General features: G+C 48.1%; 2 protein-coding genes across 2 annotated transcripts in view; both read left to right on the top strand.

Annotated features, from left to right (window-relative positions):
- Positions 1-631: 631 nt before the first annotated feature.
- Positions 632-25,614, top strand: hivep2a (HIVEP zinc finger 2a). The gene is made up of 14 exons (XM_034678598.1): positions 632-742; positions 822-2,144; positions 2,354-4,236; positions 4,374-4,634; positions 4,736-4,877; positions 5,004-5,088; positions 5,182-6,910; positions 6,994-7,151; positions 11,018-11,193; positions 13,364-13,465; positions 19,127-19,973; positions 20,392-20,500; positions 24,034-24,147; positions 24,254-25,614. The coding sequence occupies exons 2-14, from the start codon at positions 1,151-1,153 to the stop codon at positions 24,935-24,937; spliced, it is 7,284 nt and encodes a 2,427-aa protein (XP_034534489.1). The 5' UTR covers positions 632-742; positions 822-1,150; the 3' UTR covers positions 24,938-25,614.
- Positions 25,123-26,820, top strand: part of LOC117808918 (myelin transcription factor 1-like protein) — a 32,238-nt gene continuing 30,540 nt past the window's right edge. Inside the window, exon 1 of the mRNA XM_034678583.1 lies at positions 25,123-25,232. Within this exon, the coding sequence (XP_034534474.1) occupies positions 25,123-25,232 (110 nt within the window). The remainder of the gene's footprint in view (positions 25,233-26,820) is intronic.

Raw genomic sequence — 26,820 nt, 5'->3', positions numbered from 1 at the left:
CACACAGAAACACGTCTCCTGCAGCGTTTGCAGAGCAGTTGCAGCACTTGCAAGAACGACTTCATCGATGTGAGAGCCTCTTTCTGGTGTGTGTGTTTGTGTGTGTGTGTGTGTGTGTGTGTGTGTGTGTGTGTGTGTGTGTGTGTGTGTGTGTGTGTGTGTGTGAGTACATACCAAGTCAAATCAAACTGTGACACCCGGAGAGGAAGGGAAGGTGCGAGCGCTGATGGCTGCTCTTCTTCTTCTTGGTCTTTTTGGACGCCTACACACATTATGACACTCCGACGTCACTTCCACAGAGCTATTTATAAGCCTTTGTGTCTTTTTAGGAACAGCGTGGGTTTGCTTTGCAACAGTGACTCACTGAGATGAAGGGGGAGGGCGGGAGGGAGGGAGAGAGGGAGGGAGGGAGGGAGGGAGGGAGGGAGGAGAAGGCAAAAAAGCACAGATGGATTCCAGTGTGAAGAAACTAACTGAGCAAACAATGACGGTTACCTCGGCACATCAGGCACGTTCCCGTCAGTGAGTCCTGCTGCCGTGAACGTTGAAGCGTGACTCACGTTCAGGTCTGACCTGACGCTAGGTGAAAGGTGAAGCTGATCCCCGTCTTAATGAGCTCTCTGTTGTGTTTCAGGTCCTCTGGTGTGAGAACTGGATGACGTTTGAAGCTAAAGAAGAAGAAGAAGAAGAAGAAGCAGAAGAAGAAGAAGGAGGATCCTCTTACAGCACTTTTTAAAGAAACGTTAGTATCTTCAGTTTGTTTGATTCCTCAGCTGTTTAATCCTCCTCTCACTCAAACACAGCTCTGTTTGTCTCCTCAGATCACTCCTGGACTCTCTCACATGAACTGGACAGACAGCCGGCGCACAGAGACGTCAGCGTGTTTACAAAGAGACGTCTGATGTCATCCACCAAAGCTCCCCTTTCCTTTCCACTTCCTGATTCCTGTTTCCAGCCCGGCGTCACGATGACTCTGTTTCAGCAGTGGATGGGTCCTTCCAGTTTCTGTGAAATTGTTGGCAGCCGTCAGAGGTTCAGCTATCATGCCTGGTAGATTTGGGACCTTGTAACCCTCCAGAACCTACCCTCCCACTCCCCCCACCATCCCCTCCATCCTTCCTCTTCTAACCCACAGAAGAGCTTCACAGAGATGGAAGCTCGTGAATCAGCAGCCGCCGCCGCCGCTGGGCAGAAATGCTCCAATAAGGAAGCAGTGAAGGAGAAGACGCCTCTGCAGCGGAGGTGGGCGTCTGAGCCGTCAGCAAACACAACACAAAGCACTTTTGCTGACCCGGACGCCAAACACCGCGAGAGTCTGCCGTGTGGCGCCACCGGGGGGGCGGCACCTCAGCAGAAGTACGCATTTACAGGGAACTCTGGGAAGCTGCTATCTGGACCCTCTGGGGCCATAGGAGGCCCACCATCTCAAGACCCCAAAGGGCCCTTTGCTCAGGGGTTCCCACGAGGGTATTCCTACCAGCTGGGCCAACCGTACCCTCAGCACCCCCAGACCGAGCGCTTTCTATCAGGAGCCAAACCTCAGCCAGGTCTAGAGCCTCACGCCTGGCCCTTTGCTGGCCAGCTGCCATCGGATGACCTGTACCCCGTAGGACACCCAGGACACTCTCACCCTCACGGGGGCGGGGCAGGGAGGTTTCCCCGCCAGAAATCTCCCAGCTTACCCAGCTCCTTCGGACAGTACTCCCAGTCCAGCTCGGAGCCCTGCGAGGAGGGGTACAGCAAAAAGGAGCAGAAGCCAAAAAAGCCCGGTAAGTATATCTGTCACTACTGCGGCCGGGCGTGCGCCAAGCCCAGCGTCCTGAAGAAGCACATCCGCTCGCACACGGGAGAGAGGCCGTATCCATGCGTACCCTGCGGCTTCTCCTTCAAAACCAAGAGCAACCTGTACAAGCATCGCAAGTCCCACGCTCACGCCATCAAGGCCGGACTCGTTCCCTTCTCAGAGCTAGCTGTGGCGCGCGGCGGGGACGTGGACCAGGCGTCCCCGGCGGGCGAGACCGAGGTCCACTCGGACTGCGAGCAGAGCACCGACACGGACGAGGAAGGCGTGGAGGGCTCCACCATGCTCATGGACAAAGACAGCCCCATCCCGCAGATCTCCTTTGAGTCCGACAAGAGTTCAGGTCTCAGTTTAAGACTTTACCTTCATGAAACACAATCCCAGAGTAAACCTGTCCATGTTTGATGTTCTGAACTGTCTCTGTTGTAAGGGTTAAACACTGACTGTGTAAACTTGTAGTACCTGTCCTCAGTAACATGTTAGGACTTGTCTCTGCTGTAGTCCTGCCTGCATGTCTCTGTTCTCCCTAACACCCGCTCTGTCTCTGCACAGGTGGAGTGGAACCAGCGTACGCAGACTCGGCTGAAGAGCTCCCCATGGGGTCTATGAAAGTGCCTATCCTTATCGTCCCCAAACCCGGGGGGGTCCCCTCCACAGGTATGGAGTGCCCCCCCTTTCAGGACATTAAGGGGTCCCACCACATGTTGGCGTCCCAGGTTGGAGGCAGAGCCCACTCCCTGGACGAGTCTCCCACCATCAAACAGCGCCTGGCCCTGAAGCTGAACGACAAGAAAGGCCTGGACTCGGATTCTGCCATGTCCCAGTCCCTGAACCTCCTCAGCCCTAACAGCAAAGGGAGTACGGACTCGGGGTACTTCTCTCGCTCTGAGAGCGCCGAGCAGCAGATCAGTCCTCCAAATACTAACGTCAAGACGTATGAAGAGATCATGTTTGGTCGGACTTGGTACTACCGTCCAAATACCAGACCCAGACAGTCCATCACGGTGGGCATGGCGGGGGCCGACCCCGGCAGCCTGGCTAGCATCAAGCAGCCCGGATCCAACATGGACATGGGAAAGAGAGCGGAGGATCAGATCTGCTTCAGAGGGGACGTAGGAGTCTCTGGAGAACCCAAGCAGTACCCAACGGGACCCTGTCAGAGCAGCACGGGGCTCCTGGAGCCCCCTTCAGACTCTGGGCATCTCATCAGGAGCAACTCCATGCCAACTTCCTCCCCGACCAACCTGAGCGTCCCGCCGGGGATCCGGAGCAGCCACTCCTTCGACGAGATGATGTCATCAGACGATGTGTTTTACCCGCCGCGCAGACTCCGGAGACAGGCGGCGTTCGAACATTCAGCCAACGAAGCTCACGCAGGAGAAGCCGAGGGCTGCGGACACGTGTCCAAAAATGTAGCTTCATCTCTGGGTATGAAGATCGGAGAGCGCGGCCCGGGGGTCCCGGACCACGTGGCCTACGGTCCGTACGGTACTAAAGTTAGCATGTCAGAGATCGCCACGAGGAAGAGGAGGAAAGAGAAGAGCGTGGGCGACGAAGAGGACAGTCCCGGGCACTGTGACAGCAGCTGCAGCGGGTCAGTGGAGATGATCGGGGATTATGACTTTAAACAGGGCAGCCTGGACGGGTCCAGAGCCAACTCCACGGGGAAGGGCTCGCTCCACAGCGCTCACAGCCAGTCGGACAGCTTCGACACCTGCGCCAGCATGTGCTCCGAGGACATCGCTCTCTTCACGGACGCCGAGTGCAGGAAGGCCGCCGGGAACGTCATATCAGTCATTCAGCACACCAACTCCCTCAGCCGGCCAAACTCCTTCGAGAAGTCTGAATCCTTCGAGCACCCGTGTTATCAGCCGTCAGACAAAGCTCTGTCCAGCCAGCACTCCGAGCAGTCCGACACGGACATCTTCGAGGACGCCCTGAGTCCTGAGTCCGCCCTCCTGAGGACGGAGAGCATGGAGCAGCAGCTGCACAGTGACAGCGACCTGGCCTCCCTCTCTTCATCGTCAGCAGCAGCCTCACCCGGTCAACCCTATCACATCCCTCATAAACTCGTACGACAGCCCAACATCCAAGTCCCTGAGATCAGAGTGACGGAGGAGCCCGACAAGCCGGAGAGAGACGCCGAGGTGTCCATGATCAAGGAGCCGGAGAAGCAGCCGCAGCATGTGGAGGAGTTCCAGCTTCCTCAGAGGAGCGACACGCTCTCTCAGATGCCGTCAGAGAAGCTCCCGCCCAAAAAGAAGAGGCTGCGTTTGGCCGACATGGAGCACTCATCCGGGGAATCCAGCTTCGAGTCCACCTGTACCAGCCTGTCCCGCAGCCCCAGCCAGGAGAGCAACCTGTCCCACTCCTCCTCCTTCTCCATGTCCTTCGACCGCGAGGAGGGCCTCAAGTCTGCCTCCCCCACCAAGCAGGTATCCTCTACACCCTTCACACTTCCAGTTATCCTCTCTGCTCGTTCTGCAGGGTCTGTAAAGTCTCAGCTGTAGGTCTGGTCCTTCGGTGGTTGTGGGACATAGATAACAAACCTTTCCTCTGTATTCTGCTCCAGGATGACTCGTCGGCCCCCGGCGGTGGACCCAGGCCGTCGGAGTTCCTGACCGTGCCTGGTAGCGGTCACTCCAGCCACCACCAGCAGAGGGAGATGAGGAGGTCTTCATCGGAACAGGCTCCGTGCACGCTGCCCACAGAGCTGCCTGAGATGAGGAGCAAATCCTTCGACTATGGGAGCTTGTCCCCGTCTCGACAGGGAGAGATATACTCCAGTGCCAGCGCCATGAAGGAACGCCGGCGTGGATACCTCGTCAGACAGGTAGCCTGAACAGTTCTTACCTTTGTCCTTCATTTACAGATTTGATCTTTAAACCCGTCCTAAAGATTGACTGACCCGCTCTTCTTCCCTGTGTGTTCCAGGCTTCACTGAGTGTGTACCCGGAGGCAGTCGCCCAGGAACCGGGTCCACCTGAGATGTTAATCAAACAGGAGAGTTTGGAGCACGGGGCGTGGCCTGGTCCAACCGGATCCTCCTCCAAGAGGGTCGGCGGTGGCAGTGGAGGTAAGCACATGATCTGCTGAGGTCTACATCTGACCTCAAGGACTTGATTCCTGACTGGTCTCTACTCTGACTTCTCTTCATGTTGAGACCCTCCTCTTACAGTGTTTGTTGTTGTTTGTGTCTCAGCTGCAGGGTCGTACCAACACCACCACCACATCCTGCAGCAGAGCATCAGTGAGGACAGCCTGCAGGATGAGCCTCTCTACAGAAGGTAACCTGGACCACGTGTCCGTCTGCTCCCACATGTTGTAGACGTGTTAACATGACGTGAAAGACTAAGCATGTTCCTCCCTCCTCACTAAAGGTCCCAGCTCCATCGGCTGCACACTCAAGGCTCGTCATCCGAGGGAGAGTACCCAGGTCAAGAGGTCCTGCACAAAGAGGCGATCCAGCAGTACCAGGGGGCGCCTCCCTTCCTGTCCTACCAGCAGCCGGGTCTGTACTGGAGTCAGGACGCCCGGCAGCAGCTGACCCTCCAGGCTCAGCAACAACTCCAGAAACTGCACATCAGATCACCCGGACACCCGCTCCACAAACAACCGCCCCACCACGCCCTGCAGCAGCTCCCGGATCCACAGCCTCACGACGGGAAGTCAGAGAGCCCCGGGTCTCAGATGTACCCGTCCTCCTTCTCCTCCCGCTCCTCTCCGCTGACTCAGCAGCAGAGCTTCGGATCCCTCTCCTCCAAACACTCGCTGCCCGCTGCGACCACCGCCGCCATGCTTCTGCAGCAGATCCAACCCGTCTTTGCCACCCAGAACCTCGCCCCCCAGGCCTCCCTGCCCGGTATGCTGGTTCCAGTGCGGATCCAGACCAACGTGCCATCCTTTGGTAGTGTCATGTATACAAGTGTTAGCCAGCTGGTAGCTTCCCATGGCAGCGGGCCTCAGGGGGTCGGCTCAGGTGGAGCTGAGCACTTGAGTTCTCTGGGAGGCGTTTCAAGTGTCGGCAAACCGCCCGGAGGAATAGTCGGAGGCATCAGTGGGTCAGGATTCAACCTGTCACACTTCCTGGGACAGACTGATGGCTCCGTGTCACGCTACCCTCTGTGGAAGGTTCAAGACTCAGAGCAGCGCCTGAACACCGGGATCCCCCTGTCCCTCACCTCAGGCACCATATCCACCACGGACGCCTCGGGGTCCGGCATCGGAGGAAGCAAGAGGATGCTCTCCCCCGCCAGCTCTTTGGAGCTCTTCATCGAGACCAAGCAGCAGAAGAGGGTGAAGGAGGAGAGGATGTACGGACAGATCCTGAAGGAGATGGGTGCCGTGGAGCTGAGTGGGACCGAGACCGGCAGGAAGTCTGAGGGGAGAGGTCTGCTGGCCCGTCTGAAGAGTGAGGACTCCATCGATGACTCTGAAAGGATGGCCTCCTCTCCTCCCCTCAGCGACTTCCCCCTCTCCAAGATCAGCATCCCCGTCCGCTCTGCTGCTCCTCACCCTCCTGACGTCCCCCGCGCTGAGAGCTTCACTCCTCCTCTCCAGATCGTCACAGACCGGTCCCCGGGTCCAAGTGGTCGGGACTCCCCAGAGGAGCTCGATGTGGACGACCCCATCCCAGAGCTCAGCTCCAGCCCTCAGTCCATGTCCCCCAACGAAGAAGAAGACTCCGACAGCACGAAGCAGCTCACACAGAGTAAGGCCCCGGTTAGCATGCTGGTTCAGCTAGCCCCCAACCAAAGCCCGGGTCTCTCCGGCGCCCTGGGTCAGACTCTGCTGGTGACCGACGTGGCCGACGTCCAGCAGTATTTCCAGTTCCCGAGCCTGCGCACCATGAGCAGAGTCAGCTGGTGTTTCCTGAACTACACCAAACCCAACAGCACCCAGCTGGCCCAGCGGAGCTCCGTCTACAACTCGTGGTGCGTCAGCTCCTACAACCCCAACCCTCTGAACCTCAGCACCAAGGCAGCGCTGGCACTGCTCAGGTCCAAGCAGAAGAGGAACACGGACCTGATGTTCACCACCGCCGCCATGTCCCCGCCCAGCTCCGGGAAACTGGTCTCATCCGTGGCCTGGAAGCTGAGGTTTGACCAGGTAGGACTCTGACTCTGTGAAAATCTATAGATAATCCTGTTGCGTGTGCACGAATCCTCAAAGATCCTTCTTCCTCTCTGCAGCTGAAGCCGGAGCTGATGCCGGTGGAGGCCGGTCACTTTGGGAGGAAGATGAAGGGGGTGGTGTCGTGGGACCGGTCGAAGGAGGAGCAGGTGGAGAAGGAGGTTTCAGTCAAACAGCCCGCCACTGAACCAACGCGCATTAAGATCTTTGAGGGCGGGTAAGTCCAGGAAGTCCACACACGGGTTCGTCAGGTAGCTGCAGACCATCGGGCCGATGATAGACGTTAAATCCTGAGTCTGTTTATATCATCGTCTCTGTGCTGGTCTGTCTCTGAGCGGTCCGGTCTAACTCTGCCCCCCTCTGGGCAGGTACAGGTATTAAACACCTGTACTTCACTGTTAATTTCAGGCTGTTTCATGCCCGGCTGAAAATTCCTTACTGGAGCTTTAAAAGTCAGAATCATCCAGGGAGGGGAACGTTTATATTTACTCACTGAAACAAGAGAGAGAAGGAAAGATGAAGTCAGACAAGGAGAACGATGGGATAGAGAGGAAGGACAGAAGAAGTGATAAGCTTTATAAAGGTTTTCAGGATTTAGGAGACGTCCTGAAAGAGACTGAAGACGCCTCAGACATCAGGACTCTCTAATGTCCTCCTCAGAGCTTTCGTCAAACAAAGTGAACTCAGGTGACCTCTGCGTGACCTGTAAAGAAACCTCCTTCCCTGTGATTGGTCAGAAAATCCTCCCAGGTGTTAAATAAAGGAACACCTTATCGTTTTACACCCGGTGCTCGTCGAAGCCGGACTCTGCTGGACTCATCACAGCGTCTCTGAGAGCTTTAAGATCTGCTCTCACTTTAACAGACGGTCTCTCCCTCGTTAGTGGATCTTTAAAAGCTCTCTCCATCAGAAGGGTTCTCTGTGTTTATCAGACTTCACACCCTTCATTAGATTTCACACACCGTATCAGAGTGTTGGTATATTTATGTTTTAATGTGTGACCTCTGACTCTGACTGAAGTCTGAGTTCATCCCTGCAGATCACGTTCTTCAGACTGACGCTGAAACCTTAAAGTTTAGTTTGTATCCTGAAACTGAGACGAGTTTATTATTCCTGAAGTTAGTCCTGAGCAGAGTGATGATGATGATGATGATAATGATGATGATGATGATGATTATGATGATGATGATGAGAGGATGAAGATCTGTTCTGTTCTCTGCTCGGTGTTAAAGGAGAGCGTGTTCTGCATCCAGTGTTTACCGACTCTGAGAACACAAACACTGAACTCTGCTGGCTCTGCTTCAAAGAATCACTTCTGGAAGTTACAGAGAGACTAAAACTTATAATCACCAAACTCAGACGTCGCCTGAGTTTGAGCTGAATAACAGAAACCATGACGCCATCATCAGATCATGGAGATGGATGTTATTAATGCACCTCTCTGTCTTCTTCCATGAAACAAGATCTAAACTCAGGGATCACTTTATTACTTCTTCATGCTTAAAGCACGATGTAGACTTCTCTCAGGCCGGCTCCTCTTCCTGCAGGTCTTTGTTGTGAAGTGAGGAGTTATCATACGGGTGACTCCTCGTCTGGACTTCATGAGGGAACAGATCCACGTCCAGGTCTACCTGAGAGACAGGGAGGAAGACTGAAACATGGTGCTGGAGTCAAAATCACACAACGTTAGGAACAAGAGGAGAAGAAGAATAATGAAGCACAAATAGAGAAGAAAATAAATAAAGTAAAAGAAAAATAAAATTTGATAAATAAAAGTTAAAAAGATTATTAAACATGGAACAGATTTATAAAAATAAAAACAGATAATAAAAATAAAAACAGATTAATAAGAATAAGAATAAAATGTACAGTTATATACAAACGTTACACGTGGTGTTAATAGTTTTAATTACAGGCATATATATATATATATATATATATATATATATATATATATATATATATATATATATATATATATGGGTATGTAATATTTGTGTATGCATGGATGATCCAGTTGATTTAATCTCTGATGCTGACGCTGCGTTCTGTCAGGACACGATGCTGCAGGATCAGATGGAGACGATAATAGTAATCTTTTTTAAAGAGATCAAAACAAAAACTACAGGAAGTCACATTAAAGCAGAACATTCATATTTTTAGGTAACATTAATGTGCATAACACCAACGACTGCACTTATTACTGTGCATTAAATAATCACTGAGAGACTGCAGAGAGGAGCTGCAGACTAAACCTCTCAGTTTGAAACATTCAGGATATCATAACCTCTCTTACTGTCTAATGTTAGAGACACACACACACACACCCACACACACACGCACACACACACACACACACACACACACACAGAGTCAGGGAACATGAGTGTAAACCGTCTGAAAGAGAATCTGCTTGATGAACTCACCGTGTGGATCAAATCAAACAACCAGTGAGATTGATTTCCCTGAACGTCCACAGCTGTGGAAACGTCTCACTCTGAGGTATTTCCCACTCTGCGCTCAGAGCAGAGAGAGAGACGTCTCCCCCTCAGCCCGGCACGTTTGATGAACCCGATCCTCCTCCGTCACTCGAGGCCCCTGAACTACACGTTACCCGGTCTCCTCCAGCCGCTGCAGACGGGACAGGAAGCTCCGGCGCTGAGCAGCGTTCGCTCTGCTCCACCACAGAGGACAGAAGTGAACGTGATGCCTCGGCGGCGAGCGCAGACAGAGGAGATTTAGCAGCGTTGGACTGGTGGTTGGTGGTAATTTCCCTCCATGACAGACCCGTCCTGCTGCCAAGTGTCCGCTGGTTCACTCTGAAGCCTGGCCGGGTTCACAGTCTGACAGAGATGTTTTTGTAAGCTCTGGTAGAGGAATGAGAGGACTGGCAGGAGGACTGCGGTGACTGATTCTTCTTCTTAGAATAACGGAGCAGCAGGAAGACAATGAGCTGAAACCCCAGAGAGGAACGCTGCATTGTTCCTCTTTTAGCTCGTCATCCAGTCAAACAAAGACATCTGTGTTCTTAAACTCAGGCAGATATCTCTCTGGGTCCTGACCCGGTCAGCCCGAGACCGGCTTTATTTATGTTACAGTCAGGAGGTCCACAGAGAGAAGAGGACGTCTGAGGAGAGGGATTATAATACAAACTCTATAACACAACTTATATAACTACAAACTACAACCAACCTTTATTTAACAAAGACCCAACATCAAGACCGGATCAGATCCAGTCCCAGGACTCAGGCTGATCTCATCTTAATCCACCATGAGCAGAGACCGGATCAGATCCAGTCCCATCTTACAGACAGGACTCAGTCTGATCTCATCTTAATCCACCATGAGCAGAGACCGGATCAGATCCAGTCCCAGGACTCAGTCTGATCTCATCTTAATCCACCATGAGCAGAGCACTTTGCAGCATTTAGCAAGTTACAGTGGAGAGGACAAACTTCCTTTAACAGGCAGAAACCTCCAGCAGGACCAGACTCATGTTAGACACACATCTGAATCTGAGACCGTGTTGGAGAGAGGGATAGAGGGAGATGAAGAGAGAGAGAGAGATGATAGTGGGGAGACGGATAGTAGTAGTTGTAGCAGCTGGAGTCTGGACCACGTCCACAGCAGCAGAGATCCAGAGGAACCTACGAGACAAGGGAGCTCAGGGACTCCAGAAAGGTCTATGGTTAGTAACTTTAATGGGACAGGAAGAGTTAAAGTGAGAGACAGGCAGAGAGAGGAGAGAGAGGGAAAGACAGGATCCCAGTGTGTCAGTCTAAGCCTATAGCAGCTTCTGCATCAGCAAACAACCGCGTCCTCAAGCGTGGACGACAATCTCTGAGCGCTGCTGACCCTGACCTCTGACCTCTGACCTCTGAACTCTGAACTCTGAACTCCGTGCAGGACGGAGAGAGAGGGCGATATAAGAGAGGAATATATTTTCTACACAGACAGGAAAGAGGAGGACAAACTTTACAGAATGACATGATTCCACCTTTAGTCTCACGTCTGAAGACCACCTTAAAGAATCAGAGCCTGTGAAGCGTTCCTCTTATGTTCTGTTGTTTTCTGGTCTTGCAGGTACAAGTCCAACGAGGACTACGTCTACGTCCGAGGTCGCGGGCGGGGGAAGTATATCTGCGAGGAGTGCGGCATCCGCTGTAAGAAACCCAGCATGCTGAAGAAACACATCCGAACACACACCGACGTCCGGCCCTACGTCTGCAAGTTCTGCAACTTCGCCTTCAAGACCAAAGGTAGAGATCTCTTTACTCCTCTGACCTCTCTGTGATGAATCTCTGACCTCTCTGTGATGAATCTCTGACCTCTCTGTGATGAATCTCTGACCTCTCTGTGATGAATCTCTGACCCTCTCTGTGATGAATCTCTGACCTCTCTGTGATGAATCTCTGACCTCTCTGTGATGAATCTCTGACCTCTCTGTGATGAATCTCTGAACCTCTCTGTGATGAATCTCTGACCTCTCTGTGATGAATCTCTGACCTCTCTGTGATGAATCTCTGACCTCTCTGTGATGAATCTCTGACCTCTCTGTGATGAATCTCTGACCTCTCTGTGATGAATCTCTGAACCTCTCTGTGATGAATCTCTGAACCTCTCTGTGATGAATCTCTGACCTCTCTGTGATGAATCTCTGAACCTCTCTGTGATGAATCTCTGACCTCTCTGTGATGAATCTCTGACCTCTCTGTGATGAATCTCTGACCTCTCTGTGATGAATCTCTGACCTCTCTGTGATGAATCTCTGACCTCTCTGTGATGAATCTCTGACCTCTCTGTGATGAATCTCTGACCCTCTCTGTGATGAATCTCTGACCTCTCTGTGAGGAATCTCTGAACGGGTCTTTAAGTTTAAGAAGTCCAAACGTCCTGAGGTCCAGGACGGAGCAGATATGACAGGATGAATAAAACATCAGTGTGGTCAGACAGAAACATGGCGGGGGGATGAAGATGCTGACTCACTGATACCTGATCTGTAATGAGGAGCCATTATCTGCCTGATAGCTTTTCAAACCTCTCATCATCTCCTCCGTCTGTGCTCCGTCCACGAGTCCACGCTCCGCCGGCTGAGGAGCGGCGAGCGTCATTTCCTCATGAAATTACATAATGAGCAAATTATGTATAATTTATGATCAGTGATTTAGTGGTCTCATGCTTTGTGCCAGTTCTTCTGTTTCCACTGCACATCATGTTTCCTTTACCCTAATGTTGATGCAGACCAAAGTAGGGAAGCCCTGAGAGGACAGCAGAGAGGGATCCATTTTTAAAACAGACTTTAAAGAGTTTTTCTGTAGTTATTTATTTATTTATTTATTTATTTATTTATTTATTTATTTATTTACTTACTTATTTATTTATTTATTTATTTATTTATTTATGTATTTATTTATTTATTTACTTACTTATTTATTTATTTATTTATTTATTTATTTATGTATTTATTTATTTATTTATTTATTTATGTATTAATTTATTTACTTATATATATGTAAGTTAAAGCTCCTGTGAGTTAAAGCTCCTGTGAGTTAAAGCTCCTGTAAGTTAAAGCTCCTGTAAGTTAAAGCTCCTGTGAGTTAAAGCTCCTGTGAGTTAAAGCTCCTGTAAGTTAAAGCTCCTGTGAGTTAAAGCTCCTGTAAGTTAAAGCTCCTGTAAGTTAAAGCTCCTGTGAGTTAAAGCTCCTGTGAGTTAAAGCTCCTGTAAGTTAAAGCTCCTGTGAGTTAAAGCTCCTGTAAGTTAAAGCTCCTGTGAGTTAAAGCTCCTGTGAGTTAAAGCTCCTGTAAGTTAAAGCTCCTGTAAGTTAAAGCTCCTGTAAGTTAAAGCTCCTGTGAGTTAAAGCTCCTGTAAGTTAAAGCTCCTGTAAGTTAAAGCTCCTGTGAGTTAAAGCTCCTGTGAGTTAAAGCTCCTGTAAGTTAAAGCTCCTGTAAGTTAAAGCTCCTGTAAGTTAAAGCTCCTGTGAGTTAAAGCTCCTGTGAGTTTAGTTCTGTGTGTTTTTTTCTTGTGTGAAAACAGTTGAAAAAGTTGAAGCTGGTAAAAAAAGTTTGTCTGAAAACTCTTTTTGAAAAAAAGGATTTTAATAATTTAGAGGAAATAAAAAACGTTCCTGTAATAAATGTTGGATAACATCTTTACATTCTTCAACTGCAAAGAACAAACCTGCACCTTCTTTTCCTCCATCTCCTTCTACATCTGATGAAAATATTAAATATTGACCTGAAATAAAACTTTCAGTCTGAAGACACAAAAACAAAAACAGAGGAGAACTCAGAAAACAGTCTTTTTACTTCCTCTCAGAGCTTCTGTACAAACAACATCCAGTTTCCAGTAATGCTAAGGTTGTTAAACTTTGTGTGTGTGTGTGTGTGTGTGTGTGTGTGTGTGTGTGTGTGTGTGTGTGTGTGTTTGCAGGAAACCTGACGAAGCACATGAAGTCCAAGGCTCATATGAAAAAGTGTCTGGAGTTAGGAGTCTCCATGTCGTCTGTGGAGGACAACGAGGCTGACGAAGGAGGTAGGAAACACACACACACACACACACACACACACACACACACACACACACACACACACACACACACACACACTGCGACATCCTGCTGTCCCGTTGTGTTTTGGCGGCGGCTCCACAGTGACAATTACTGTAATGGAAAGCAGAAGTCAGGGTGACAGCCAGGACTCGAGTCACACACACTGCTTACAGACACCGACCCTCCCTCCTCCATCCCTCCATCCCTCCATCCCTCCATCCTTCATCCCTCCATCCCTCCTCCATCCCTCCCTCCTCCATCCCTCCATCCCTCCTTCCTTCATCCCTCCATCCCTCCTCCATCCCTCCATCCTTCATCCCTCCATCCCTCCTCCATCCCTCCATCCCTCCATCCCTCCATCCTTCATCCCTCCATCCCTCCTCCATCCCTCCATCCTTCATCCCTCCATCCCTCCTCCATCCCTCCCTCCTCCATCCCTCCATCCCTCCTTCCTTCATCCCTCCATCCCTCCTCCATCCCTCCTTCCTTCATCCCTCCATCCCTCCATCCCTCCCTCCTCCATCCCTCCATCGCTCCATCCCTCCCTCCTCCATCCCTCCTCCATCCCTCCATCCCTCCTCCATCCCTCCTCCATTCCTCCTCCCTCCATCCCTCCATCCCTCCTTCCTTCATCCCTCCATCCCTCCATCCCTCCCTCCTCCATCCCTCCATCGCTCCATCCCTCCCTCCTCCATCCCTCCTCCATCCCTCCATCCCTCCTCCATCCCTCCTCCATTCCTCCTCCCTCCATCCCTCCATCCCTCCATCCCTCCATCGCTCCATCCCTCCTCCATCCCTCCCTCCTCCATCCCTCCATCCCTCATCCCTCCATCCCTCCATCCCTCCCTCCTCCATCCCTCCTCCATTCCTCCTCCCTCCATCCCTCCATCGCTCCATCCCTCCTCCCTCCATCCCTCCATCCCTCCTCCCTCCATCCCTCCTCCATCTCTCCTCCCTCCCTCCATCCCTCCTCCATCTCTCCTCCCTCCATCCCTCCATCCCTCCCTCCTCCATCCCTCCATCCCTCCTCCCCTCCTCCCTCCATCCCTCCATCCCTCCTCCCTCCTCCCTCCATCCCTCCTCCATCTCTCCTCCCTCCCTCCATCCCTCCTCCATCTCTCCTCCCTCCATCCCTCCATCCCTCCCTCCTCCATCCCTCCATCCCTCCTCCCCTCCTCCCTCCATCCCTCCCTCCCTCCATCCTGACTCACATTCAGATCGTCTTCATTCAGACGCTGCTTTACTTCACCAACACTGATTCCATCAGAGACACGTCTGCAGCCTCTGAACTCAGCCGGGTCAGGACTAACGTGAAGAGGATCTCTGAGGAGGAGCTGTGAGCTCACAGGGACCAGCCTGATCCCTGGTCATGGTCTCTGCAGGGTCTGAGGACAGATCAGGGATCTCCTCTGTCGTTCAATGACTCGTGAATAAAGCTGGAGAATGACTGTAATCAGAGATTTCACCATCAATAACTCTAACTCTGTATCACTCTGAGCGGTCTGTAACTGCTCCTCAGCTCTTTGGCGCCCCCTGTGGACAGAGACGTCTGGGTCGTCTGGTTTGTCCTGCGTGTGTTTTATAGGTTGGAGAAAGGTGAGGACAGGTGTGTGTGTGTGTCAGCTCCACTGTGTCAGCTCCACTGAGCTCCTGATAATGATGTTAATAATGAGACACCTCCTCTTATCGTCTCACATCGTCAGGTAGAACTAAAACCCGTCTGTGTCTCCACAGTCTGGTCCTCAGGATGTATGGGACTCAAACCTGCAGGGATTAAAGCGTGTTGATATCTCTGTAGCGGACTCAGTGTGTGTGTGTGTGTGTGTGTGTGTGTGTGTGTGTGTGTGTGTGAGGAAACATCAGCTGATCGGTGTTTAAGTGGACGAACTGTTACCGTCAGGATGTGCTGACGGCAGACTGGAGGTAACTTTCCATCAGTCGACCAAATTCAGTTTTACTCCAGCTGCCCTGTTAGTGTGTGTGTGTGTGTGTGTGTGTGTGTGTGTGTGTGTTTAATTACCTCACACACTCACACACTCTGAGGGTTTTTCTGGCAGAGAGTCAGCCGTGAGTCTTGGAGACATAAACACGTGTGGTTAGTGAGGATCGTTTGTATATAAGAGACTAACTGGAAAAGTAGTCCGGTGTTAGTGGATCTGGTTTCCGCTCACTAAATACCATTTATTAACTCCAAGCAGCCGCCGCCTCCGCCGCCTCCGCCGCCGCCTCCGCTCGCCGCTCAGCGTACGTCTGGAGGAAGACCAGGACACACGGATCCAACCTGGAGAATAAATACCAGAGGACCAGACTCTGGTTCCTGTCTCTGAGACCGTTTCATATCAAACACACAAAACTACACGGTCCTCTGATTCAGGTCTGACTTCACCGTCAGCTGAGGAAGATCCTCTACACCAAGGAGTCAACATACAAGTTATATATGGTGACATAAATATATAGAGTCAACATACAAGTTACATATAGTGACATAAATATATAGAGTCAACATACAAGTTACATATAGTGACATAAATATATAGAGTCAACATACAAGTTACATATAGTGACATAAATATATAGAGTCAACATACAAGTTACATATAGTGACATGAATATATAGAGTCAACATACAAGTTATATACAGTGACATGAATATATAGAGTCAACATACAAGTTACATATAGTGACATGAATATATAGAGTCAACATACAAGTTATATATAGTGACATAAATATATAGAGTCAACATACAAGTTACATATAGTGACATAAATATATAGAGTCAACATACAAGTTACATATAGTGACATGAATATATAGAGTCAACATACAAGTTATATATAGTGACATAAATATATAGAGTCAACATACAAGTTACATATAGTGACATAAATATATAGAGTCAACATACAAGTTACATATAGTGACATAAATATATAGAGTCAACATACAAGTTACATATAGTGACATGAATATATAGAGTCAACATACAAGTTATATACAGTGACATGAATATATAGAGTCAACATACAAGTTATATATAGTGACATAAATATATAGAGTCAACATACAAGTTACATATAGTGACATAAATATATAGAGTCAACATACAAGTTACATATAGTGACATGAATATATAGAGTCAACATACAAGTTATATATAGTGACATAAATATATAGAGTCAACATACAAGTTATATATAGTGACATAAATATATAGAGTCAACATACAAGTTACATATAGTGACATAAATATATAGAGTCAACATACAAGTTACATATAGTGACATAAATATATAGAGTCAACATACAAGTTACATATAGTGACATGAATATATAGAGTCAACATACAAGTTATATACAGTGACATGAATATATAGAGTCAACATACAAGTTACATATAGTGACATGAATATATAGAGTCAACATACAAGTTATATATAGTGACATAAATATATAGAGTCAACATACAAGTTACATATAGTGACATAAATATATAGAGTCAACATACAAGTTACATATAGTGACATGAATATATAGAGTCAACATACAAGTTATATATAGTGACATAAATATATAGAGTCAACATACAAGTTACATATAGTGACATAAATATATAGAGTCAACATACAAGTTATATATAGTGACATAAATATATAGAGTCAACATACAAGTTATATATAGTGACATGAATATATAGAGTCAACATACAAGTTATATATAGTGACATAAATATATAGAGTCAACATACAAGTTACATATAGTGACATAAATATATAGAGTCAACATACAAGTTATATATAGTGACATAAATATATAGAGTCAACATACAAGTTACATATAGTGACATAAATATATAGAGTCAACATACAAGTTACATATAGTGACATAAATATATAGAGTCAACATACAAGTTATATATAGTGACATAAATATATAGAGTCAACATACAAGTTATATATAGTGACATAAATATATAGAGTCAACATACAAGTTATATATAGTGACATAAATATATAGAGTCAACATACAAGTTATATATAGTGACATGAATATATAGAGTCAACATACAAGTTATATATAGTGACATAAATATATAGAGTCAACATACAAGTTACATATAGTGACATAAATATATACAGTCAACATACAAGTTATATATAGTGACATAAATATATAGAGTCAACATACAAGTTACATATAGTGACATAAATATATAGAGTCAACATACAAGTTACATATAGTGACATGAATATATAGAGTCAACATACAAGTTACATATAGTGACATGAATATATAGAGTCAACATACAAGTTACATATAGTGACATAAATATATAGAGTCAACATACAAGTTACATATAGTGACATAAATATAGAGTTAAAATAGAATGTAATGTATTAAAATGAATATAGAGGAAACATATAATTAAATCATTACTGAGTAACAATAGAGTAAAATCTAGTAAAATGAAAGTAAAATAAAAATAGAGTAAAGTCTGGTTAGATAGATAAAGAGTGAAAACAGTAAAATGTAGTTAAATAAATAAAATAGAATTAATGGAATAAAAAAAATATAGAGTAAAAATATAATTGACTTCTTAAAATAAATCTGGAGTAAAAACAGAATAAAATCTTGTTTTATTCTGTTTATTATTATTAATATAACTAATATATTACCTTTTAATAAATCAAACTTTTCATCTCATTATTCAGACTTTTTGTCCCATAATAATAATAATAATATTATATCTCATTATTTAGACTTTTTTATGACATAATCATGACTGAGTAACATTATGAATGCAAAATAAAAATGACTTAATATTTAGTTTTTATCTCAAAGTTACACTTTTTAACTTTTATTATTTATTATTTATTATTTATTATTTACTATTTACTCTCTTATTGACTCATTTTTATATCTCATGATCATGACTTAGCTCAGCTCGTTCTCTCTGTAACATGATGCACACTTGTCCTCCTTCCTGCGTCCTCACCTCTTGTCTCCTCTCTCCTCGTTCTCTCTGTAACATGATGCACACTTCTCCTCCTTCCTGCGTCCTCACCTCTTGTCTCCTCTCTCCTCGTTCTCTCTGTAACATGATGCACACTTGTCCTCCTTCCTGCGTCCTCACCTCTTGTCTCCTCTCTCCTCGTTCTCTCTGTAACATGATGCACACTTGCCCTCCTTCCTGCATCCTCACCTCTTGTCTCCTCTCTCCTCGTTCTCTCTGTAACATGATGCACACTTGTCCTCCTTCCTGCATCCTCACCTCTTGTCTCCTCTCTTCTCGTTCTCTCTGTAACATGATGCACACTTGTCCTCCTTCCTGTGTCCTCACCTCTTGTCTCCTCTCTTCTCGTTCTCTCTGTAACATGATGCACACTTGTCCTCCTTCCTGCATCCTCACCTCTTGTCTCCTCTCTCCTCGTTCTCTCTGTAACATGATGCACACTTGTCCTCCTTCCTGCGTCCTCACCTCTTGTCTCCTCTCTCCTCATTCTCTCTGTAACATGATGCACACTTGTCCTCCTTCCTGCGTCCTCACCTCTTGTCTCCTCTCTCCTCGTTCTCTCTGTAACATGATGCACACTTGTCCTCCTTCCTGCGTCCTCACCTCTTGTCTCCTCTCTCCTCGTCCTCAGATGAAGGTCAGAGGTCGTCCGATAAGATGTCGAGATCTGCGATGGCGGATCATCAGTTCTCAGACGCCGATGACTCGGAGGGCGGCGAGGAAGACGGCGATGAGGACGATGACGATGATGAAGACGACTACGACGGCGACTCCACCCCGAAGACTCGCTCCCGCTCCACCAGCCCGCAGCCGTACGCCCTGCCCGCCATGTCCATCACGGCCGTGGCGTCCTCGCACTCCGCTCCTCACCATCACTCCGCCTCCGACTTCCTCGGCCACGCCAACAAGCCTCCGCTGTTCGGATACTTCACCACCGTGCCGAGCATCCAGATCACGCCACAGGCTCCGCCCACCGACCCGGCGGGGAGGGAGTACCAGCGAGGGCTGCAGAGGGCGGGAGGCAGTAGACTCCTGGCTCCTCCCTCTTCCTCCTCCATGGATGAAGACCTCCCCGTCCCCTCCCCCGACCTCTCCTCCCCCTCCTCCCGCCTCTCCTCGCCCGGCCTCGACCTCTCCGGCTGCCCCTCCCCCGTCTCCCCCTCGTCCTCGCCTTCGCCCCACCGGTACCTCTCCCCACGCCGCGACCTCTCGCCCTGCCCGGGACACCTCTCTCCAGGGCGGGACATCTCCCCTCTACGTCACATCTCCCCCAAGAGAGACCTGGGGGTGTCTGGGGGGTACAGGCGGGACCTCTCCCCCAGGAGGGGACACCTGTCGCTGCTCTCCCCCCTCTCTCGACCCACGTCCCCCGCCGGACGAGACTACAAGCGTGACCTTTCACCTCGAGGACGCCACAAGGGGATGATCAGGCCGGTGTCTCCTCGCCGAGGACTCCACCAACACCTCCACCACCAGGGGTGAGTCCAGACCAGGACCAAGGTTTTAGTTCCTCTCTGATGGTTTAAGAACATCAAAGTCCAAACACAGCTCCCCTCTTAGTGGTCTGAAGCGGTCTGAAGCGGTCTTAGATTCACTTTAGAGTCAACGTTTGAAGCTAACGTCAGACGGGGAGGACGGGGTGGACGGGGAGGACGGGATGGACGGGGTGGACTGGGTGGACAGGGTGGACTAGGAGGACGGGGAGGACGGGGTGTCGCTCCTCTCAGAGAGGTTTGATCCAGTAAATCAGAGTCCGTTTAAATTAAACACCTTTATCCTGGACCAGCGTATCCTCTGAGACCTGTCCCCCCTCCACAGAGTCCTCTTCATGTTGAAGTCATAAAGTGAAACTCACTGGATCCAGATCTAATGCCTCTCTGTGTTTGTGTCCTCCAGTCCTCAGAGCGGGTCTCGGGGCCTGAGGCCAGCTCACCAGGTCGGGGTTCTGGGTCAGACGGAGCTGGACCTGCTGGGACGTCGTGGAGGCAGCGCAGAGATGGAGACGGTAAGAGAGCTGGAACCCTAACACCAAGTCTGCCGTCCTGGAAGAGGACAAGGGTTTGAAGCTGGTGAGGGATCAGACCACAGAACGATAGAACCAAGAGAGAACCACAGAACGATAGAACCACGAGAGAACCACAGAACGATAGAACCAAGAGAGAACCACAGAACGATAGAACAAAGAGAGAACCACAGAACGATAGAACCAAGAGAGAACCACAGAACGATAGAACCACAGAACCATAGAACCACAGAACCATAGAACCACAGAACGATAGAACCAAGAGAGAACCACAGAACGAGAGAACCACGAGAGAACCACAGAACTATAGAACCACAGAACGATAGAACCACAGAACCACAGAACCATAGAACCACAGAACCATAGAACAACGAGAGAACCACAGAACCATAGAACCACAGAACCATAGAACCACAGAACCACAGAACCATAGAACCACAGAACCATAGAACTACAGAACCACGAGAGAACCACAGAACGATAGAACCACAGAACCACAGAACCATAGAACCACAGAACCATATAACCACGAGAGAACCACAGAACCATAGAACCACAGAACCACAGAACCATAGAACCACAGAATGATAGAACCACAGAACCATAGAACCACGAGGGAACCACAGAACGATAGAACCACAGAACAATAGAACCACAGAACGAGAGAACCATATAACGATAGAACCACGAGAGAACCACAGAACGAGAGAACCATAGAACGAGAGAACCACAGAATGATAGAACCACGAGAGAACCACAGAACGATAGAACCACGAGAGAACCACAGAACGATAGAACCACAGAACGATAGAACCACAGAACGATAGAACCACAGAACGAGAGAACCACAGAACCACAGAACGTTAGAACCACAGAACGATAGAACCACAGAATGATAGAACCACAGAACGATAGAACCACAGAACCACCGAACGATAGAACCACAGAACGATAGAACCACAGAACGTTAGAACCACAGAACGATAGAACCACAGAATGATAGAACCACAGAACGATAGAACCACAGAACCACAGAACAATAGAACCACAGAACGATAGAACCACAGAACGTTAGAACCACAGAATGATAGAACCACAGAACGATAGAACCACAGAACGATAGAACCACGAGAGAACCACAGAACGATAGAACCACAGAACGATAGAACCACAGAATGATAGAACCACAGAACGATAGAACCACAGAACCACAGAACGATAGAACCACAGAACGATAGAACCACAGAACGTTAGAACCACAGAACGATAGAACCACAGAACGATAGAACCACAGAACAAGAGAACCATAGAACCACAGAACGATAGAACCACAGAACGATAGAACCACAGAACGTTAGAACCACAGAACCACAGAACGATAGAACCACAGAACGAGAGAACCACAGTACGATAGAACCACAGAACGATAGAACCACAGAACGTTAGAACCACAGAACGATAGAACCACAGAACGATAGAACCACAGAACGTTAGAACCACAGAATGATAGAACCACAGAACGATAGAACCACAGAACCACAGAACGATAGAACCACAGAACGATAGAACCACAGAACGTTAGAACCACAGAACGATAGAACCACAGAACGATAGAACCACAGAACGAGAGAACCATAGAACCACAGAACGATAGAACCACAGAACGATAGAACCACAGAACGTTAGAACCACAGAACCACAGAACGATAGAACCACAGAACGAGAGAACCACAGTACGATAGAACCACAGAACGATAGAACCACAGAACGTTAGAACCACAGAACGATAGAACCACAGAACCACAGAACGAGAGAACCACAGTACGATAGAACCACAGAACGATAGAACCACAGAACGTTAGAACCACAGAACGAGAGAACCATAGAACCACAGAACCATAGAACCACAGCATGATAGAACCACAGAACGATAGAACCACAGAACCACAGAACGATAGAACCACAGAACGTTAGAACCACAGAACGTTAGAACCACAGAACGTTAGAACCACAGAATGTTAGAACCACAGAACGTTAGAACCACAGAACGATAGAACCACAGAATGTTAGAACCACAGAACGATAGAACCACAGAACGATAGAACCACAGAACGATAGAACCACAGAACGTTAAAACAACAGAACGTTAAAACAACAGAACGTTAGAACAACAGAACGATAGAACCACAGAACGAGAGAACCACAGAACGTTAGAACCACAGAACGTTAGAACCACAGAACGTTAAAACAACAGAACGTTAGAACAACAGAACGATAGAACCACAGAACGAGAGAACAACAGAACGTTAGAACCACAGAACGTTAGAACCACAGAACGTTAGAACCACAGAACGATAGAACCACAGAACGTTAGAACCACAGAACGATAGAACCACAGAATGATAGAACCACAGAACGTTAGAACCACAGAATGATAGAACCACAGAACCACAGAACCACAGAACGATAGAACCACAGAACGTTAGAACCACAGAACGATAGAACCACAGAACCACAGAACCACAGAACGATAGAACCACAGAACGTTAGAACCACAGAACGTTAGAACCACAGAACGATAGAACCACAGAATGATAGAACCACAGAACGTTAGAACCACAGAATGATAGAACCACAGAACCACAGAACCACAGAACGTTAAAACAACAGAACGTTAGAACAACAGAACGATAGAACCACAGAACGAGAGAACAACAGAACGTTAGAACCACAGAACGTTAGAACCACAGAACGTTAGAACCACAGAACGATAGAACCACAGAACGTTAGAACCACAGAACGATAGAACCACAGAACTATAGAACCACAGAACGTTAGAACCACAGAACGTTAGAACCACAGAACGATAGAACCACAGAACGATAGAACCACAGAACGATAGAACCACAGAACGATAGAACCACAGAACGATAGAACCACAGAACGTTAGAACCACAGAACGATAGAACCACAGAACGTTAGAACCACAGAACGATAGAACCACAGAACGATAGAACCACAGAACGATAGAACCACAGAACGATAGAACCACAGAACGATAGAACCACAGAACGTTAGAACCACAGAACGTTAGAACCACAGAACGTTAGAACCACAGAACCATAGTACTGTGCTCTTCCTTTATCCTCATCCTGAAAGTATATTTAATGAAGTGAAGAGTTAACGAGGAGTCGACTCAGTGTCAGACTAACCAGGACTCAGTGAACGTCTTTAAGCCCCGCCTACCTCTCACCCTGCGACATGATTGGCTGTTCAATGTCGTCTTCTTCGTCTGTCTAATGTTGGGAGGCAACTAGCGTTGAAGTCTCATTAGCGCCCCCTCCCTTTCCAGTGGTTGGGGGGTGTAATTACAGGTTTATTTATATTGAGAAAAGGACCTCATGATAATCATGGTTATTGAATTATCGCCCAGCCCTACCTCCAGGTTATATAAATGTTCCTTTAAAGTGAAACCTGCCCTCTCACTTCCTGTCCCTCCTCTGTGGTCTCTGCAGGAGTACCATCCGGGCTCACCTTCCTCAGGTGAGGGGACCGGCCGCTGTGGAAACCAGTCCAGCCCCCCTCACCAGGTCCTGTTCAGTCACCTTCCTCTCCACTCTCAGCTGCAGGTCAGTCAGACTCCATGTTTCACTTTGAGACGTGTTAAAGAGAACAGGTCTAACACCAGAGGACTCCTGCCCTCCTGACTCACACCGCCTCTCTGTCTCTCCTCAGGTGCGTTCCCCGTACCCCATGATCCCCATCGGAGGGATCCAGATGGTTCACTCCGTCCCCACCGCCATCAGCACGCCTCTGGGCCAGCAGGGGGCGCCGCAGAGCACGTCCCGCCTGGTGCTGCAGAAGAGCACATCGGAGGACTCCTCCGGCGAGGCCGCCTCCGCTCACTTCACCTCCTTCCCCGAGAGAGGAGAGAGGCTGAGGGAGGCGACCGCTCCTCACCCCTCGTCTCAGGAGAGAGGGGGGAGGCAGGACCAGGACGACAGCGTCCGGACCTGCACCAAGGCCATCGCATCGCTCTGCATCGACGCCAAGGAGCTCGCCGAGAGAGGAGGAGGAGGAGGTGGAGGAGAGAAGGGGATAGACGAAGGACGAGCTTCATCCACTCCTTCTGCACTCCCCCCCGACTCCCACCTCCATCAGCACTCCCCCTCTCCTCACCCCGCACCGTCACCTGGGATTCAGCACTTTAGCGGCCTGGAGCTAAGGCCTCCTCTCCACCCGTCGATCCCCGCCTCCTCTTCCTCCCCTTCCTCCTCCTCCTCCTCTTCCTCCTCTCCTCACCCGCCAAGCCCCGGCCCGGGATCTGAAACCCTCCACCCTCCAACGTCGTCCAAACTTCTCCAGGCGGAGCGAGGGAGGGAGGCGGAAAGCACAAAGAGGAGCAGGGACGTGTCGTAGGAAGAGCGAGGGATGACTTTACTTCTTTAGGGATGAAAGGAAGGGATGAAGAGAGGGGAACACGACTTTTGCACACTTCACACACACACACACACACACACACACACACACACACACACACACACACACACACGCACACACACGCACACACACACACACACGCTCAAAGAGAAACAGGACTTCTGATGGTTTTCGTAGACCTTCAGCGGGTCCGGACCCGGAGCACCAGAACTAAACACCAACACATGAGCCCGACCAAAGTCAGCGAGCGCGAGAGGACTCTGGTTTTGAAACGGTACGTCAACACAACCAAACAGACTGCAGACAGCTATGTGTGTGCCTTTTCTTTCAGTTTGTTTGTTTGTTTGTTTTCTGACAAACAAAGCAGGAAGGTTCATGTAAATAAATACTATCAGCTTTGTAATAATGCATCTTTCTCCTCCTCCTCCTCCTCCTCCTCTCCTCCTCCTGTGTTCCTTTTATTTGTTATGGACACCTTAAAGTCTCAACAAGCGATGTGAAGTCATGAATATTACTATTATTACGTACGGTTGCACTAAAACATATTTTTATATGAGTGAAATTTTAAAAAATGGCTTTTTTGTGTACAGCAGCGATTCTATAATACTATTTATTATTGTTACCATGTTTCATAAAATTGTACATTTTTTCTTAAATGTCGTGGATGCCTTTTTCTATGTATGTAAAGCATGGGGTTTTTGCTATTGCTTACATTAGGGCGAGGATGTGTGTACACTGTAACACGGCTTTATATACGTTAGACCTGATTCTACAGAGACCGTCACTCGGACGCACGTAGAAGTAAGACCATGATATTTACCCAGCATATGATACAGTATAAAGAGTCTATCTATCTATCTATCTATCTATCTATCTATCTATCTATCTATCTATCTATCTATCTATCTATCTGTCTATCTATCTATCTATCTATCTATCTATCTATCTATCTATCTATCTATCTATCTATCTATCTATCTATCTATCTATCTATCTGTCTATCTATCTATCTATCTATCTATCTATCTATCTATCTATCTATCTATCTATCTGTCTATCTATCTATCTATCTATCTATCTATCTATCTTTCTATCGATCTTTCTATTAGAGGTGCAACGGATCAAAAGGCTCTCGGTTTGGATCATTTTTCAGATCAGCAGAAAAAAGAAAGAACACAAATATAACTTAGTCCCTCCTTTTATTTTGTAAAACCCTTTACCCATTAAATAAAAACAACATTCAACTCAAAGTTTACTGCCTGTGCAAAGCCCCCTCTCTGTGGGCCCAGTCCGGCCTCATTCACTGCACTTCATGGCAGGTGAAGGAGCAGAGGAACCTCAAAAGTTTCACTCCATTCTTCTTTCAGTCCACTTTTCTTTGAGCTGCAGGCTGAACACACCGTTTGATTCTGTGGTCCTCCAGCTGGCAAAGTGCCAACATGTTATAATGTCATTTATCAGACGCTTTTATCCAAAGAGACGTACACATGAGAACAAGAACAACACAAGCAAAGATCTAGACAAGAGGAAACAAGATCAGAGTAACAGAGAGCTTCAAGTCCATGTGGGTTCAGGTACTGCCAAGCAGTGTAAAGACACAAAGTAAAAAAGGAACATCTACAATGAAGGAACCAAACCATTTAAGACCTTCATTATCATCATCAACAATTAACATCACCACAATAAGGACCAAATATGTGAACTGCTCCATAAACCAAAGTGAAAGTTAAAACTTGCAGTCTCAGCAGTGGACTCTGAGTGACCCAGTAACAGTCTGTCTGCGTATCGTTGGCATGGAGACAAGTCCCTGTAAACACACGGTGACCCGACCAGAACACAGAGAAGGGATAACAGGTCAGGGG

The sequence above is a fragment of the Notolabrus celidotus genome, unplaced genomic scaffold (genome assembly GCF_009762535.1).
Source record: "Notolabrus celidotus isolate fNotCel1 unplaced genomic scaffold, fNotCel1.pri scaffold_177_arrow_ctg1, whole genome shotgun sequence".
Lineage (NCBI taxonomy): Eukaryota > Metazoa > Chordata > Actinopteri > Labriformes > Labridae > Notolabrus > Notolabrus celidotus.
This window is presented reverse-complemented; position numbering and strand designations above follow the sequence as displayed.